Source organism: Narcine bancroftii, chromosome 10 (genome assembly GCF_036971445.1).
Source record: "Narcine bancroftii isolate sNarBan1 chromosome 10, sNarBan1.hap1, whole genome shotgun sequence".
In the NCBI taxonomy this organism is placed as follows: Eukaryota; Metazoa; Chordata; class Chondrichthyes; order Torpediniformes; family Narcinidae; genus Narcine; species Narcine bancroftii.
In genome coordinates, this window is record NC_091478.1 from 23,550,218 (window position 1) to 23,569,912 (window position 19,695).

At 39.4% G+C, this 19,695-nt stretch overlaps 1 protein-coding gene across 6 annotated transcripts in view; it reads right to left on the bottom strand.

The window, feature by feature from the left end:
• LOC138744297 (ectonucleoside triphosphate diphosphohydrolase 4-like) overlaps positions 1–19,695 on the bottom strand; it is an 85,479-nt gene that overhangs the window by 64,346 nt on the left and 1,438 nt on the right. For 4 of the 6 annotated variants that reach the window (XM_069900198.1, XM_069900197.1, XM_069900199.1 and 1 more), the window contains exons 2-3: positions 9,442–9,585; positions 5,550–5,729 (exon numbers count right to left, since the gene is read on the bottom strand). In XM_069900198.1, the coding sequence (XP_069756299.1) occupies positions 5,550–5,729; positions 9,442–9,449 (188 nt within the window). In that variant the 5' untranslated portion in view covers positions 9,450–9,585. Of the gene's footprint in view, positions 1–3,727; positions 3,784–5,549; positions 5,730–9,441; positions 9,586–19,695 lie in introns of those variants that run through there. The other 2 variants (XM_069900202.1, XM_069900200.1) reach the window with 2 other exon arrangements.

A 19,695-nucleotide genomic window follows, 5' to 3' on the forward strand; every position in this document is an offset into this window, starting at 1 on the left:
GATCATTGTAAAATTTCCAATTTTGTCTGACTCTCAGAAAGAAAGAACATCAAAAGCCAGAATACACATATGGAATGATTAACAGGCAAATAAAATACTCAACACTCAGTTGAAGAGCAATGATCATCTCTGACAAGAGAGTGATACTCAACACCAGTACAATTTTAAAAAACTGATTGGAGTTACACCTACAAATATGAAAAAACTCTTGTTTTCATTACAGTCTCTGATTATAACCAATGTTCAGGAGGCAAAGAAATCACAAGTGACCAGAAACTTAATTGCACCAAGTACTTTATTTCCATCACTACAAGACCAGGTCAGAGGCTGGATATCCGATAGCAAGTGACTCCATTTCTGACCACGTTGAGTGCTCCCACCTTCCGCAAAACGCATCAGGATTGTAAATGAAATACTCAGCACTTACCTGGGTGAGAGCTACATCAAAACTAAAAATGCTCAATACCATCTGGAACAAATCAGCTCGTATGTTTGGCACCCTACCTACTACCCTAAACATTCACTCCTCGCACCAATGCCTTACTATGGCTGCAGGGCATCATCTTAAAGAGGAATATAGTGACTCGCCAAAGTTTCCTTGAGAGCACCTTCCAAACTCAGCCCTTCTGACAACAACAAGGGAGGTAAACACTTGGGAACACCACTTCCTTTCCCCCCCCCCCCCCCCAAGTCATACAACCCAGACTTTAAAAAATACTGCCTTTCCTTTTTCATTATTGGATCAAATTTCTAGAAGTTACACAACTTTCTGCACAACCTCAACAGAAAGCTTCCAATGATGCAAGAATGCCACACTATTCACCACATCTCAAGGGTAACAGATTCTGCCCTCACTGGCATTATTTTTTTTTTTAAACTTTATTTATTCACTCAAGATACAGGTAATAAGTAACATATATAATAAACTAGACATGAACATTACATTTTATATAAAAGAAAAAAAAGAGAAAAAAAAGAGAAGAAACCCCCCCCCCTCTTCAGCCAACTCTCCTGAGGAGAGCCATGCTCTCTGGCATTATTCATATCCCAGGAATACCTAGCTGTAAAATGTAACCAAGAATGACACCAATTTTCATTTGTTCCTAAAGAACTCTCTAGAGGAGCTCTTGTTGATTCAGTAGTTAAGTAGGCACAACTGTGGGGATAAATATCCCAGGTTCATTTTCAGTCTTCAAAAAGGATCAGCACAGGAAAGTTCCCATTTTTTGTCAGTAAGGAAATATTTAAAATGGAAAAAGTTTGCAAATGAGAAAAATATAGTGATTTAGAAGATGCAGCAATGCAGCCTTAGAGAATAGTTTTGAAGTTGGTAGATGCCTAGTTTGCTGAATAAGGGGCACTGTTTAGGGGTGACAGTAACAAATGGTGAAAAATAGAAAGGAGAATGTTAGCAAAACAGTGAAGGATTGGTTATTGCTGAAAAGTGAAGTGCAGCATGTCCTGTACTCAAGACTGAACTGGTACTTTCTCAGTGTTATGCAGGGCATGGAGCTGCCTTCAATAGGAGGAAACCATTCCCATCAAGGCAATGTAAGAAGGTCACTGTCAGATGAAGCTATAAATTGAGATTGTACATAAACTGTCAGAGTTGCAAAAGAAAATGAGTGGCAGAACACAATGTGTGCAGATGATTTGAAATTGTGTGAGGAAATGTTTTCTGATACGAATTTAACATACCCAAAAATAGGCTCAGCCCTTCGCAAGAATGGAGAAACTAATAATAGTTAACATTTAATCTTGTATAGCCTCTGTGCTTACAGCTCAACTACCAGGAAAGCCTACAATATCAGTGTATGTAATTCTTTGGAGGTCAGGGATGACTTCCTTCAGTATTCTGTTATTTCATTTAGGGTAGAAACAAGGAAAATGTTTTGACCTCCAACTTATATTTTCAACTTTTCATGATTCTATTATCTAGCACAGAACTGTATTAGTAGAATAAACTGGAATTATTCGTTTGGACATCAGCAGTGGCTGAGAACAGAAACCAATTCATTGGATTGAGTTTATGCAAATATATAACATAATTAGTTTTATCCTTTGAGGAATTAAGTGAAGGAACATTTTAACCACAGCAACATAAAAATGGCTTGCATATTTAATTCACTAAGAAGGTTAATCCTACGTGTTTATGAAATCTCCATGAAAAATTAATGACTGCTCCACAGAATGTTATCAATGTGTTACCAAAATTCTCTCTTGCATTAATGCAGAATGATGAAAGTGACACCACAGTTAATGAAGGATTCCTGATTCAATGTCCAAATCCTGGACACTAACACTTCAGGAACAACTTCCTGCAAAACACCAAGTCGAAAACACCAAGTTGCCAACACCACCAAACAGCATAAGGTATAAAGGGTAATCTTGTTAGAGGCACCATCTTGTAAGAATGAAGAGGAAGAACATCCAATATACCCTAAGCTCTTCAACAAAGCAACAAAATCAAAAATATGAAAGTTTTATCTGTTACCAATGCTCTGAACAACAAAAGATATCCATAACTGGATATTATGCCCTTTCATTCATTGCTGCCCAATGTACATGCACACCAAGCAGGCCTAGTTTCTTTTTTTTTTATAATCCTTTGGGAATGAGGTAAATCTTGCTCTTTCTAGGTACAAGTTTTGTTGGAGGAATGTTAGATGGAAGAGGAGATTCATTGGATAAAAACAGTAATCAATGCTGGAACTTAAATTGCATTACTTTGAAGAAGCTTGCATCATACACATTTGTGCATGTTGAGTCCCACAAATGAGATGACAAGAGTCTATGCAATCAATCAATTTAGAGCCAAGAATGACATCACAAAACACCTCATACAATTTTCTTTTTTTCCCTACAGCACATCAGACCATACCATCTGAGAAATGTTCAAGTTAAGTAGGCTGGTCCCTGATGTAATAATAAATTTTATCTTTTATTTGTGTTTCCCTCCCCTATCGAGCCCAGCAAGGTTTTCCAGTAAAACCAAAGATACCCTATTAATTTCAGAAATGCTTGAGGTCCTACCTCACTTCATTGTTCCCACACTCATAATATCCTAAACATTGATAATGCTGGCATATTACAATACACTGTTGTATGTTAACAAACATTCCAAAATACGACATACATCACTTTCTGTCCAATAAGCATTCCAAATTCAGAAAAAAGGTTTTATGGTTATTGCTCAATTACTCCATATAGGGTTTTGCTGTGTATTACCTGCACCGCATCAAATTTTATTTTTTTAAATTTAGACATACAGCATGGTAATGGGCCCTTTTGGCCCACAAGCCTGTGCTACCCAATTACACCCAAATGACTCACAACCCTGATACATTTTGTGGAAGGGTGGGAGGAAATTTCCATCGCGTTGTCAATGTTAGTGTTCTGAGAACTATGCCACAAGGGGGAAAAAAAAATCAATATCAATAGGAGGAAAGTGGAAGATAAAGCATTTAGAGGGTCAGGATGAATATTCTTTTTTTTTTAAATTGATGATTTTATAGAATAGGTATGTAATGGCACAAGTTATCAACAGAATTGGAGCTGAAGCAGGACATTTGGTACATCAGTGGCATCACACTCACTTATTTCACAAACAAAACAGCAGTATGAAATGCTAATCAAGCCAAAAGGAAACTAAGTTTGAAAGAGATTGAAGATCTTGACATAGTGCTAAAATATTGCTTTTGGCTCAGCAGTTTATGGAAAGTCTTACAGGAAAAAGGAATAATACTCGCAAGTTTTGATGGCGATCGCTGACTGAATCTTCTTTGATTGGATGGCTGTCCCTTGCCACAAATGATAAAAAGCTTGATTGAGTTCCTGCAAAGTGGAAGATTTTCATGGGAATAAAATGACTAACAATGCCTGAATAACTTGGCAGAAGGCTACATCTGTTCTGTAGATAGAGCAAGATTGCTACAAATCTTCTAATGACAACTTATGGGCAATGATCCTGAATTTTAACTCCTTCTATACCAGACAAGTTTAAATCCTGCATATACAATTGCAGTATCCAGATTTTAATTCAATCAAACTCCTGCTGATAGGAATTTTGTACCTCAACTGTTTTCTGTAGTACATTCCAAGATCCATATTCATGATGCGAGTTTGTGCATTGTCGGTTCTTACAATTAGCAAAATGTTTTCTGAAATTAATTTATTTCTGAATTTTCTTTCCAAGAATTTGTCAGGTCAAAATAAGGGTTCAATCAAAACAAGCTCTGAAAATCACAGTGCGTACTGTAGTTCAATAGATGAAGCTATTTTTGTGTATTCAAGGGACAGATTAATAGGTTCTGGATTAGCAGGGCATGAAAGGTTATGGGGAGAAAGCCAGGGATTGGGGCTGAGTTGGAAAATGGATCAACTTATAGCAGGGCAGACTCAGTGGGCTGAATAGCCTACTTCTGCTCCTATGTCTTATTTTAATAACTATCAATACTTACATTAAAGTATGCATTAAAACTCTGCCTTTCCTAAAAACATGAGATTATAATTGATATGTTTGTCAAACCACAAATCTGTACTGACTCTATTTCACTGTCCTATCAGTTACACAGGAAAAAAAATATTTTTCTTTAATATCAGAGCCTCAGTTTAAAGGACCTCAAAATGAGTGAAAGAGCTTAGAGATGAAACTCAATTAACTGAGGTAAAACTAAGCATGGGGGCATTAAAAGTTTTTTTAAAAAACAAGCACAAGATGTGATAATATTACTTCAGTTTTCAAAAGGAAAGTTGAAGCCAGGTAATTCCCTTATCTGATTCATTGTTGGAAAGATCAAATATGTGAGAAGGCGGCTGATGAGAGGCAGAGAAAAGAAGAAAAAAACCAGCTTCTCAATCCTATATTTTATTGTTACTTTTTGAGCTTTTTAATTTTTTTTTCCTTTTGGGGCAGATGTGCTTTAGAACAAGGAGACCTCCAATGCCCTAACTTATAACAATTCTGATAAAGGAGTAAGTGGATGGAGGACACATGAGAGCAAGTCAAAAGAGAGATACATCAGTGAAAGAAATGAGGGTGTGAGCAGAAAGGTGATGCATACATTTACCACTGTTATGGATTTTGCATGTACAGTCAGACAAAGAAGAAAACATCAGCTGAACATTAATGCTCATATTGTCATTGTCTTCAGCACAACCTCTACAACTTTTTGTTGTGGGTTGAGTAAATAAATTCCATATATTTTATTATATCAATGGTAGATTTATTATACAAATGCTTTCCATGCCTGTACTGTATTTTAATATCTAATATTTTAACAGAACAATCTATAAATCAGGCCAATTTGTAAATATTTGTTTAGAAATAACAAATGTAAAATATTTCTTTATTATTCAACATATGCCCTGCTCATCTTTGCTAAATAGTGCCATATGATTTCTAAAGTGGTCTTGTTCATATATCACAATTGAAAGATTGCACCTTTAACAATACAGTACTCCCTAGTGACTGAAGTATTAAGTGCTCACAGTCATCTAGTTACTCTTACAATCATTGCGTCATAATGAAATTCTACAGTTCTGCTTACTTTTCCAGCTCTTTGTTCCCAAGCTGTGGCCTCCAATACTGATATTCCATGAAAATAAGAAGAGACATCAGACAAAATGTGAAGAGGACACCAGCAAATGCCACTTTCTGCCTGGTTGTCGTGTTAATGGGGGACACACTGAAGTGCCACGATGCAGGAAGCAAACAGGAAAAGCAAACTCTAGAAAGAAAAATAAAAACAACATATTAATTCTTTTTAAAAAGCATTAAATAAATTTTATGACACATTCAAATACTATGCAATTCTGAAAATACGGTGGACAAAATTTAGACAATAAGGTCCCAGGAACACCAATTCGCATTTACACCTCGGCAATGGACCAACCAAGTTGCAATAACCAAGGTGAGTAGGTATATTCATCAAGTTCCTGAAGAGGCATGATACAGCAAGGCAGCTCAGTGGCACAGCTAGAAGAATTATTGCCTATCAATTTCAGCAATCCGAGTTCAATCCCGATTTCTGGACTGCTGAGGGTGTGGAATGTGCATGGCCTTTTTTTGACTGCATGGGTTTCCTCTGGATTTTCTGCTTTCCACCTGTCTCAAAGATGTGCAGGTTGGGGAGTTTAATTAGCCACTGCAAACTTCCCTAGCATGTAGGTGGGTGCAGTGGCAATTATAGAATCTAGAGCAGAGTGGGGTTGATGAGAATGTTAGGGGGATATTGGGGCTTAATTGTTGGGGCAGATTGTTTGTAAGCTTTATGATACCATCAATAACTGTAGTGAAGAGAGAAGAGCCGCACCAAGTTCCTTGGAGTCCATTGAAGTAGTGACCTGTCATGGACACACAACATCTCCTCAATGTCAGGATGGTGCAACAGTGACTGTGCTTCCTGAGAAGAATGAGGCAGGCAAGGCGACCAGCCACCATCCAGTCAACTTTCTACAGGAGCTCCACCGAGTGTCCTGGTCGGCTGCTTCATAGTGTGGTACAGTTGCTGTAGAGCAATGGATTGGAGGACAATCCACGGGATCATAAGAACAGCAGGGAGGATCCCTGGCATTTCCCTTTGCACCCATCGATGTAATTACTGGGATTGTTGTCTGAAGAGGGCTCACAAAATTGTTAAGGACCCCTACCACCCCATACATAGCATCTTCCAGCTACTTCTGTCGAGAAAGAGATACATAAGTATCAGAGTCAAAACCACCTTCTTCTCGTGGGCAGCAAGACTGCTGAATGACTGATGAACTGCTCATATAAATACTCCGTCTCTACTATTTACTTAACAACATTTATTTTTTATATATATATTTATTGCAGATGTATCCCACCTCACTGACAAAAGACAAAGGAGGAAAAACCCAACACCCAACCCCAACCAACAAATTTTCCCCTGCAACCGTGTCTGCCTGTCCCGCATCAGACTTGTCAGCCACAAACGAGCCTGCAGCTGACGTGGACATTTACCCCTCCATAAATCTTCGTCCGCGAAGCCAAGCCAAAGAAGAATCATTTTTCTGTATGTATGCTGTCTGTATATGTGTTTGAATGTTTTTACACTGATGACCATACAATCCCTCCGAGAATCTACTATTGTTTAACAATATTTATTTGTTTTTATATATATATTGCATATAAATCTTTTGTAAATATGTGTACACATGTTTTTACACTGAACACTGTTTCATCCAGTTATACAATTATGTGATACAATCACGAAGAAGGCTCACCAGCGGCTATACTTTGTGAGGTGTCTGAGGAGATTCAGTATGTCACCAAAGATGCTCGTAAACTTCTACAGATGTACCGTGGAGAGCATTCTCTCTGGTTGCATCACTGCCTGGTATGGAGGCGCCAACTCTTAGGACAAGAATAAACTCCAGAGGGTTGTTAACTTGACCTGAGACATCCCAGGCAGCAGACTTTAATCCAAGGAAGACATCTGCAGGAGGTGGTGTCTCAAAAAAGCAACCTCTATCCTCAAAGACCCCCACCACCCAGGCCATTCCCTCTTCACTCTGCTACCCTCAGGGAAAAGGTACAGTAGCCTGAAGATGAGCACTCAGTGGCACAAGGACAATTTCTTCCCCGCTACCATCAGATTCCTGAATAATCAATGAACCAAAGACACTGCCTTTCTTTTCATACACTCTTATTATTTTTTTTTACAGTAATGTCATAAAATAGCTATAATATGTATGTTTGTACAAAGATGCTGCCACAAAACGCCGAATTTCATGACTTGTTCATGACAATAAATCCTGATTCTGATAATAAACTTGAACTATGAAAATGACCTGCAAGAGGATAAGAAAAGGAAAAAAAAATTCTTACGTTAAAGAAATACAAGAGATTGTATAGATTAATTCTTTACATTTCACTAGCATTTAGCAACTTGAGATAGCGTTATAATAGAGACTGATCTCTTATCTGTACTCCCAATAACCACAGGACAGCAGCAACAAACTGCTCAAAATGGTGCTGTGATATTTCATTCAACTGTCATCCAAAGATTGCCAATGCCAAAAAGTCAATTTATATTATTCTTGGAATCTTTCCATTTAAAATGCAAGCCAATGTGTTAACCATACAAATGACCCACTTAAGAGTTATGCTCTGGAGTGATTTAGAAAATTACATCGCTATTTTGAACTGCTCATGAAGGACAATGACTACCAGCTTCAACCTTGCCCATGTCCAAAGGGTAAATTAAAAATAAATACTGTTCACATAATAAAAGCTTTGTGTGCACAAAAGAGTTGTTTTTGAGATGGTAACATTATGTTAATCTAACTCTCTACATTACATTATAAGAAAGTATTTTTGTTAGGATGTGTGCTGGAAACACACGAAAAAAGTGTGTGTGTCAGATTTATTGTTAGAGTACAAACATACTATCACATACAACTGGGATTCCCTTTTCCTACAGGCATGCCAGAAGTACCACTAATTGGTAGTGAAAAAAATAAACTGAACCCAGCATAAAAACAAAGAAATGTAAACAAACTGACTGTGCAAAACAGAGAGAACAAAAAGAAAAATCAATAAAGTGCACATGAAAGAGTCTTTAAATTATTCTCTAATTGAGTTTGTTTTTGAGGAGTCTGATGGTGGAGGGGGAGCAGCTGTTCCTGTACCTGGTGGTGTGAGCCAAGTGGCACCTGTACCTTTTTCCTGATGGCAACAGCAAGAACAAAGCGTGTGCTGGGTGGTGAGGGTTTTTAATGATTGCTGATGCTCTATGATGGCAACGCTACCTGTAGACATGCTCAATAGTTGGGAGGGTTTTGCCTGTGATATCCTGGGCAGTGTCCACTACCTTTTGGAGGGCTTATGCTAGAGCAAGCTCTCAATTGGATTGAGGCAAGAAGGCATTTTCAACGACCCAGTCTTCTAGGTTGCCAGGCAACAAGCCCTGCAAAGGATGGAAAACTCAAACCTCACCTTGAACCCTTTTGAAAATGAGTTAAAATACTTAATAGTAAGCAGTTCAATGATATGTATTGACAAATATTATTGGATACATTAGGATCCCATACTGACGTACCAGCTGTTTGTAGCAGCCAGTGAGCTGGCCCTATGGGTGACTGAAACAGACAGGTTACCCTGTTGTACCCAGTAAGTTTGTGAAAATGTAAACCTTTCATTTTTCCATACATATACATCCCCATTCTCTAGGTGAGATAATCAGCATTACACAAAATCTCTTTCAAACAGTGAAATTACTGACTCTGGATATTAAAGGGCTTTGTTCTTTTCAACATTAAACTGTTGGAATTCTTACTCCTGAACAGAAAAGTGACTTCGGACTGAATGAAAAAAAAACCGAATGGTATATTGAACTTCAGCTGTCAAACCATTAAAAAAAAACTGCAGTACAGAAAGTTATACAACACAATTGGATTTCAGGAGAATTATATGCTTACCTAGCCATATGGTAAAGGTACAGTGGTAGAGAGGAAGGACCTTGACCACACAGCGATTATACCAGGCACCTCGTGAATGAACGTCATATCTCGAGTCGATCTGTACACATTGCTTCCTTTTAATATCCACAACTTTAAGGTTAACTGATTTGTGGAAGGAGAAAAACACATTGAGAGTGAAAAGGTTGGAAAGTAGCAGAAGGTTAGCAATAAAACACAGTAAATCTCCAGCAACAAATATTGATGAACTGAAAAGTGGCACATGGTTTCTCCATTTTTCTTCCCTCCCTAGAGAAGGGAACTAGAGGACATAGGTTAAGGGTGAAAGGTGAGATATTTAAAGGGAACATTAGGGGAAACCTGCCTTAATGACTATCGACCAGTAGCACTTATATCAGCAGTAATGAAGTGTTTTGAAAGGTTGGCAATGAAGCAAATCAGTACCTGTCTGAGCGATAACATGGATATATTCCAATTTGCCTACTGTAGTAACAAGTCTATGCTGGATGCCATCTTGCTGGCTCTACAGAAGGCCCTGGAATACCTGGACAGCAATGATGAATACATCAGGATGTTCTTTATCGACTACAGTTTGGCATTTAACACCATCTCCTCAAAACTGATCAACAAACTTCAAGACATGGGAGTTAATACCCCACTGTATAATTGGATCATAGATTCCTTGCCACCAGATCACAATCAGTGAAGATTGGTAAGAACATCTCCTCCACAATCCCCATCAATGCTGGAGCACCACAGGGTTGTATTCTTAGCTCCCTGCTCTACTCAGTTTTCACCTACACGACTGTGTAGCTTGGTACGACAATAACACCACCTACAAATTTGCCGAAGATACCACGGTAGTGGGTTATATAAAGGAAAGGGATGAGTCAGTGTATTGGATAGAAGATTGAAAACTTGGCTGAATGGTGCACCAACAACAATCTCACACTCAATGTCACCAAAACTAAAGAGTTAATTGTTGACTTCAGGAAAGGAAAGCCAGAAGTATACAATCCAGTGATCATTGTGGGGTCAGAAGTGGAAAGGGTGAGAAAATTTAAGTTCTTGGGAGTCACTATCTTGGAGGATCTTTCTTGGACCCAACACACCAATGGCATCATGAAGAAAGCAAATCAATGCCTCTACTTTCTCAGGAGTTTGTGGAGGTTATGGTATGACACCAGAAACCCTGGAAAATTTTTACAGAGGTGTGATGGAAAGTGTGCTGACCACCTGCATCCCTAAGCATAAAACCCTCCAAAAGGTAGTGGACACAGCCCAGGATATCACAGGCAAAACCCTTCCAACTATTGAGTACAGGAAACTCTGCCATCAGAGTTAGGGGGTAGTGGTCATGCGGTATCAAGAGATTTGGGGAACTTTCCTGGGGAAGTAGGGGATCTAATGGATATCCGGATCCAGAAACAGGAGGTTGTGAGTAAATTGTTGGGACTGAGGGCTGATAAATCCCCAGGGCCTGATGGGCTGCATCCCAGGGTGCTTAAAGAAGTTGCTATGGAAATTGTGGAAGCACTGGTCGACATTTTTCAAAGTTCCATAGATTCGGGGGAAGTCCCTGAGGATTGGAGAGTGGCTGATGTGGTGCCAATTTTTAAGAAGGGAGGGAGGGAGAAAACGGGAAATTATAGACCGGTCAGCCTGACGTCAGTGGTGGGGAAGATATTGGAGTCTATCATAAAAGGAGTAATAGCAGAACACTTAGGCAGAAATAATAGTATAAGGGCTAGTCAGCATGGATTCCTTAAGGGTAAGTCATGCTTGACTAACCTTCTGGAATTTTTCGAGGATGTGACAAAGAGGGTGGACTTGGGAGAGCCACTGGACGTGGTGTATTTGGACTTCCAGAAGGCCTTTGATAAGGTACCGCACGGGAGACTAGTGGGCAAGATCAGGGAGCATGGTATTGGAGGTAACGTGCTGACATGGATAGGAAATTTGTTAAGAAATAGGAAACAAAGGGTTGGGGTAACCGGGTCTTTTTCAGGATGGCAGGATGTGACGAGTGGAGTGCCGCAGGGATCGGTATTGGGTCCTCAGTTGTTTGTAATTTATGTAAATGATTTGGATGAGGGGATTATTAATAACTTGAGCAAATTTGCAGATGACACAAAACTGGGTGGTGGTGTGGGGTGTGAGGAGGATGTCAGGAAAATGCAGAGGGACTTGGACAGGTTGGGGGAGTGGGCTGCTGAATGGAAGATGACGTTCAATGTAAGCAAATGTGAGGTTATCCATTTTGGGGGCAATAATAGGAAAGCTGAGTATTATTTAAATGGAGACAAGCAAGGGAGTGGGGAGGAGCAAATGGATCTGGGAGTACTTGTTCACCGGTCACTGAAGACTAGCATTCAGGTTCAGAAAGCTGTGAAGAAGGCAAATGGCATGTTGGCTTTCATAAAGAGGGGATTGGAGTATAGGAACAGAGACACCTTTCTGCAGTTGTACAGGGCCCTGGTGAGACCCCACCTGGAGTATTGCGTTCAGTTCTGGTCTCCAATTTTGAGGAAGGACATACTAGCTATAGAGGGTGTGCAGCGCAGATTTACAAGGTTAGTTCCAGGAATGGCGGGGTTGATATATGCTGAAAGGCTAGAAAAACTGGACTTGTATCCGATGGAGTTTAGAAGGATGAGGGGGGACATGATTGAGGTATACAAAATCATCAGGGGGATAGACAGGGTGAAGTCGGATTACTTGTTCCCAATGATGGGGGAGACGAGGACTAGAGGACATAGTTTAAGAATACAGGGTAGGCCCTTTAGGACGGAGATGAGAAAACATTTTTTTACCCAGAGAAGTGTGAATCTGTGGAATGCTCTGCCACAGAGGGTGGTAGAGGCAGATTCGCTGATTATGTTCAAAAGAGAGTTAGATAAGACTCTAGTGGGCAAAGGAGTTAAGGGTTATGGGGATAAGGCTGGAAAGGGGTACTGATGGTAGTGATCAGCCATGATCTGTAAAATGGCGATGCTGGCTCGACGGGCCGAAGGGCCTACTCCAGCTCCTATTGTCTATTGTCTATTATCTGAAATCTGAATCTGAATTTGTATTTCTTCACATAGAGAGTGGTGTGAGAGTGGAATGAGCTGCCAGCTGAAGATATGAATGCAGGTTCAATTGACATTTTAAAAAATTTGGATTGGTACATAGATGGGAGGGGTATGGAGGGATAAGGTTAGTGTGAACGTCATTGGAACTAGGCAGAATAATTGATCAGCATGGACCAGATGGGCTGAAAGGCTTGCTTCTGTGCTGAACTGTTCTATTGTTCTCCCAGACTAATATGGTGCTATGAAGTTACTGACAAAACTCCAGAGGGCTGTTAACTTGGCCTGCACCAGTCTTCACTCCATCGAGGACATCTACAAGAGGCGGTGTCCGAAGAAAGCAGCCTCTATCATCAAGGACATCTACCACCCAGGCCATGTCCTCCTCACTGTATCTTCGGGATAAAGGTAAGGATCTTGAAGATAAGCACTCAGTGGCACGAGAACAGCATCGTCCCCACTGCCATCAGATTCCTGAATAAGTAATGAACCATAAACGTTGACATTTTTTAAAAAATTTTGTAAGGTGGTTTATATATTTGCACGGTGATGCTGCCACAAAACAAATTTTGTGACATGTTTAAGACAATTCTGATATCGAAATTACTGTTTCCATTACCTCAGAAACATCAGGAAGTTACATTTGCTTTTGAGTGGCCACATATTTTTGAATTTGTATGGCAAATGGAAATTTATTGATAGAACTTTTCCTTATCTGTTCTTAAGTGTTAGCATGTGCATTTTATGCATAATATGAGCACCTGTGAAAGAAAGTCTCATGATTTAGGGCACCCGATACAAGCATAAAAAACAATTCAGTGTTTGATAAAGTCATCTCAGGTGCAGTCCATTGGTATAATTCAGGGCCAAGATCCTTGATTATGGCTCCAGTAAGGCACATTTTATATTTTTAAAAATTTAGTCATCTAGCATGGTAAAAGTAAGAACACAATGCTGGAGAAAAGTATGAAAAGGCCCTCTGGCCCATGAGCCTGTGGCCCTCAAATACACCAATAAACTTTAATCCTTGTATGGTTTTACTCTTCTACTCCAGCTAACCTTAAGCCCTTTTTAAATAAAATTATAGTCAATACTTGATTAAAAACACATTAAATTTGTGTATAGCCATAAAGAAATCAGTATCTCTAAGGACATGGTCTTGGGGAAATTGATGGGATTGAAGGTAGATAAATCCCAAGGGCCTGATAATCTACATCCTAGGGTACTCAAGGAAGTGGCCATTCAGATAGCAGATGCTTTAAGAATTATTTTCCAGAACTCGATAGACTCAGGATCAGTACCCATGGATTGGAGGGTAGCTAATGTTACCCCACTATTTAAAAAGGGGGGTAGAGAAAAAGCGGGGAATTATCGGCCTGTGAGCCTTACATCAGTAGTGGGCAAAATGATGGAATCCATTATTAAGGATGTAATAGCGGAGCATATGACTAGCAGAGAAGGAATCGGACGGAGTCAACATGGATTTACAAAAGGTAAATCGTGCTTGACAAATCTATTGGAATTCTTTGAGATGGTGACAGGTAAAATAGATGGGGGAGAGCCAGTGGATGTGGTGTACCTGGACTTCCAAAAGGCCTTCGATAAGGTCCTGCATAAACGACTGGCTTCCAAAATCAAGGCTCATGGGATTGGGGGCAAAGTATTGATGTGGATTGAGAACTGGCTGGCAGGTAGAAGACAGAGAGTTGGGATAAATGACTCGTTTTCTGAGTGGCAGGCGGTGACCAGTGGGGTACCACAGGGATCTGTACTGGGACCCCAGCTGTTCACAATTTACATTAATGATCTGGATGAGGGGCTCCAGAAAAGTCGGGAAAAACAAAGGAAAACACAAAGGCACAGAAATAAAAGTTACAGAAAAGTGAGTATAAAGGTGGAAAGAAGATGGCGACAAAAAAAGAAAAATCGAAAGCAACGGTAAGAAGAGAGGAAGAGAAGACAAAAGAGGAAAAAGGTGAAGGCCTTACCTGTCCGAAGAGGCCCGCTGTGGAGAGAGAAACCCGCTCCCTCAGGTCGGTAAATAATGGACTACAAAAATGGCTCGCAGAGCCGAGTAAAAGTGCGCAACCGCGCATGCGCAATACTTCGCGCATGCGCGATGCGAATGAAAAAAAACACACCGACGTGAGGGGGGACCAGCTGGGGAGTCGATCTCCACAGCCGGCAACGACAGCTGCAGAACACCTGCAGCAAGAAGAGACCACAGAAGACAATAGAAACAAGAAAGAAGAGGAGGAAAGGGCACCAAAGAAACAACAGATGGTCAACCCAGAGGAAGAAGAAGAGGAAGAGGACAGAGAAATGGAAGAAGAAAAGAAAGGCAAGGTAAAGGATATACTTGCTCTTATTAAAGGATACATGGAGTCATTTAAAGAATGGCAAACACAGGAATTTAAGGATTTAAGAAAAAGAATAAACAACACAGAAGAGAAAATAAATAAAATGGAGATGACCTTAACAGAAATGGGAAAGAAAATGGACAAGATGGAAGAGCGGGCAGTAGCAGCAGAAATGGAGGTAGAAGACTTAAAAAAGAAATTGGAGAAATCTAATAAAAAAACTAAAGAGACACAAGAACTACTAGCTCAAAAAATAGATACAATGGAAAACCATAACAGAAGAAATAACATAAAGATAGTGGGCCTTAAGGAAGATGAAGAAGGCAAGAATATGAGGGAGTTTATAAAAGAGTGGATCCCTAAGACCCTAGGATGTCCAGAACTACAGCAAGAAATGGAAATAGAAAGGGCACATAGAGTATTGGCCTCTAAACCACAACCACAACAAAAACCAAGATCTATAGTAGTAAAATTCCTAAGATATACTACAAGAGAAAAGGTACTGGAGAAGACAATGGAAAAAGTAAGAGAGGGCAACAAACCACTGGAGTATAAAGGGCAAAAAATCTTCATTTATCCAGATATAAGTTTTGAACTCCTAAAGAAGAGAAAAGAGTTCAATACAGCAAAGGCGATTTTATGGAAGAAAGGGTATAAATTTATACTAAAGCATCCAGCGGTATTGAAAATATTTATTCCAGGACAACAAAACAGACTATTCTCGGATCCAGAAGAAGCACGAAAATTTGCAGAACAATTACAAAAATAGACTGAGGGAGGAAGACGGGTAATGAGAGTTAAAATGATCACGATTGATATGTATGTGGGTAAAGACAAAAATAGACTGAGGGATGAAGACGGGTAATGAGAGTAAAAATGATCACGATTGATATGTATGCGGGTAAAGAGGTATAAGAGTGAATAGAGACAATGAGCATACATGAATGTATCTGTACTTAGAGGAAAATATAGATAGTATAGACAAGAATTAATAAGGGAAGGTAATGGAATAGAGAGAATAAGGAGGGAATTAAAAGAGTGACCTTTGTGACATATGAAAAGTGAAATCTTTTCTGGGAGGGGCGGGGTGGGGGGAAATAGCGGTCACTGCAAAATCAGTTGACGCTTGCGAGTGGATTCGCAAATCCAAATGGAGAGGGGAGATGTGGTTGTCCGACAAGGGATAAAGGACAACTCAGGAGGTGAAGGGGAGATTGGGGATAAATAAGATAGAAATAGGAGAATAAGGAAAATGTTGGATGTTGTAGGAATGTTGTCTTATAAAGAGTTGAAAATAAGAAAACAGAAATGGAAAAGGAGGAAAGGTAATGATGGAAAAACGGAAAGAGAAGATAAACAAAATATAAAAGGGCTACGCTGAACTATATGACTTTAAATATTAATGGAATACATAACCAAATTAAAAGGAAGAAACTACTAAATTTAAATGAATAAATGTATTCCATTAGAAAAAATAACATATAGGTTAAGAAATAATATTGAAATATTCGAACAAGTATAGGAGCCTTACATTAAATACAATAGCGAAAACCTACCGGGGACAAACATTACCTAAGTTGATGGAAGGAGAAGGAAAGAAAAGAATGGACTCAGTAGAATTTCTGGTGTAATTTTGTTGAATGACAACATTGTCTGACTGGCTTAATGCAACCTAGATTGTATACCTAAAATGGATGAGAGGGGGGGGTGGGGGGTGGCTTGGGAGGAAGGGGGGGGGGGAGAAAAAGTCACTGTATATGTGTGAAAAAGAAATAGTGTATATCATGGATAATGTGATTTATGGTGTGAAAAATAAAAAATTTAAAAAAAAATGATCTGGATGAGGGGATTGGATGTAATATCTCCAAATTTGCAGATGAGACTAAGCTAGGAGGGGTTGTGTGCACGGAAGAGGGGGTCAGGAAGCTCCTGTGTGATTTGGATAAATTGAGGGACTGGGCAGATCCATGGCAAATGCACTACAATGTGGATAAATGTGAGGTTATCCACTTTGGTAATACAAACCAGAGGGCAGATTACTATTTGAATGGCAATAGATTAAGAGATGGGGAAGTGCAGAGAGACCTAGGGGTACTTGTGCATCAGTCTCTGAAGGCAAGCATGCAGGTACAGCAGGTGGTTAAAAAGGCAAATGGTATGTTGGCCTTCATATCAAGAGGGTTTGAGTATAGGAACAAGGATACCTTACTGCAGCTGTGTAGGGCCTTGGTGAGACCACACCTGGAGTATTGTGTGCAGTTTTGGTCACCTTATCTAAGGAAGGATGTTCTTGCAATGGAGGGAGTGCAGAGGCGATTCACCAGGCTGATACCTGGAATGGCAGGAATGACTTATGAGGAAAGATTGAGCAAATTGGGATTGTACTCGCTGGAGTTTAGAAGATTGAGAGGGATCTCATAGAAACATATAAAATTCTGGCAGGACTGGACAGAATGGATGCAGATGGGATGTTTCCAATGATGGGAAAATCCAGAACCCGGGCCCATGGTTTGAGGATAATAGGCAAACCATTTAGGACCGAGATGAGGAGGAATTTCTATACCCAGAGGGTGGTGAATCTGTGGAATTCATTGCCACAGAGGGCAGTGGAGGCAGGTTCATTAAATATATTTAAGAGGGCATTAGATTTATTTCTTCAGTATAAGGGTATTAAAGGTTACAGAGACAAGGCGGGGACGGGGTACTGAACTTTAAGATCAGCCATGATCTCGTTGAATGGCGGAGCAGGCTCGAAGGGTCGAATGACCTACTCCTGCTCCTATCTTCTATGTTTCTATGTAAATGGTTATGTCGAAAGGTAGGTTCCACTCATGAGAAACATTTCAAAGGGCACTATTCACAATCCAAATGTAAGCAAACAAAATTAACTTCATTAATTTCCTGTGATCTTTACACTGGAGTAAACAAAACAGCTTGCCCCAAAATAAAATCTAATGCTTTTTCAGTTTTGAACTGTTTTCTCTTGGAAGATAACTGCACAGTAGAAGTCAGTGATTATGTACCTGCTCCCAGGTGCTGAAGAGAGAGTTTGGACTAACTGATAATTACTCTTGTTGAGCACAAAATGTTATGAAAAATTTAAGTAAGTTCAAAGCAAAATAGGGTATAAATGGATAAATTATTTTTAATGTCAGACATTCTGTAATTTAAATAAAAACACAATTCTGCAGAAGTTCAGTAGGTCACACAGCAAACTTTACATCGCAAAGATAAAGATACATAACCAATGTTTTGGGCTTGAGCCCTTCATCAAGACATGAGCAAAATGTAGGCAGGCACCTGAATAAAATAGTGGGGGCAGGGGGAGGAGCACAGGTCCACAAGCAGGAGGTCTTTGGAAGATAGGGGAGAGAGGGCACACCAGAAAACTGGGGGAGGGGTATAGCTCTGTGAATTGTGAAGGAAAAGGGGTGGAGAGCTGGAAGAAAGGAGACAGAGGGATAACAGGGAGTAAGCTAGCAGAAACCAGAGGAGTCTATGTTAATGCCATCCGGTTGGAGAGTAATTTAAGACAATAAGCTGAAGTAGCTGGTAAAAGAAGCAGAAGAGATGAGGATTAGATTCTTTTAAAAAGTTAGATGAACTTGAAATTGTCTGAAAGGGGATTGAAAGCAAATTCATAGAATCAGAGGGGACCACTGAATTGTCACAGCATAAGAAATGTCTATTTGTCCCATCCACATTGCACCAATTCCATTAAATGTCATAAATCCTACTTGCCTCCTCTTTCCCAATATCCTTGCAAATTCTCTTTCATATGCCTATCTAAGTTCCTTTTAAGGCAATGATTAATTCTATTTCCAACACCGAATTCTGGATCACAACTAATCTCCAAGTAAAAGGTTTTCCTCACAACTCCTTCTACCTTTCTCCCAAAATATCCTTCACCCCTCCCCAAATTTTGAATCATTTGTTGATAAGGTCAGTTTTCCTATTTATTCTACCAGTCCATGTCCTCTTATTATCCTCCTCAGTTTACAATACTTAGAAGTTTTATGTCCTCTGCAAATTTAGAAATGCTATGCTGAACATCTATTTCTAAGTCAATCAATAAGAATGTTTAAAGTAATATCAATATATATTGCATTTGAAAAATGAAAGATGTCAAGCCTGAAGGGAAAGAGCAGAGATAGTTGATTAATAAGAAAACCAAAAATCATTATGGTTCCAAAAACCTGCTATGATATTTGATTCTATAAGATATGGATGCAAGTCTCATGAAAAAAAAATAGAGAACCAAATACAAAATATTTTAATCAATATGCTTGGGAGATCATTTGAAAAACCTTCACATCTGATAGAAAACAGTATACTATTGTAAACAGCTAATGCCATGGAGAAATTGAGAATCTTTTGCAGGACTACAAGGTTTTAACCAAGTAAATGCTTTTAAATTCACCAGATAGGCTGATGAAAATGAATTTGACTTGAATGTAAGCTGCCAGCCTGTAAAATTGATCAAAATTGCTGTGAAGTATTATTTAACATTCTTTGAACCTTAATATAGCCCATGTTTACTAGTAGAAGAATCAGGAATGGTTTTATCATTTGCAATTGGCTCCTGACTTGCAATTCATTGATTTTTAAAATACCATGCTAAAAGCAGGTACCTCTTTACTTTAGCAAAAGCAATGCAAGGAACAACTTTTATAGGCAGCCCCCCTCCTACAATCAATAGATAAGATTCAAATCTGGGTCCTGTGTGTTGTGTTACGCTAATCAAGCTATCAGTGGTTTTCTTTCTCCAAGTTTCATAGGAACTGCAGGCACCAAAATAATATGTCCAGCATATTATGATATGA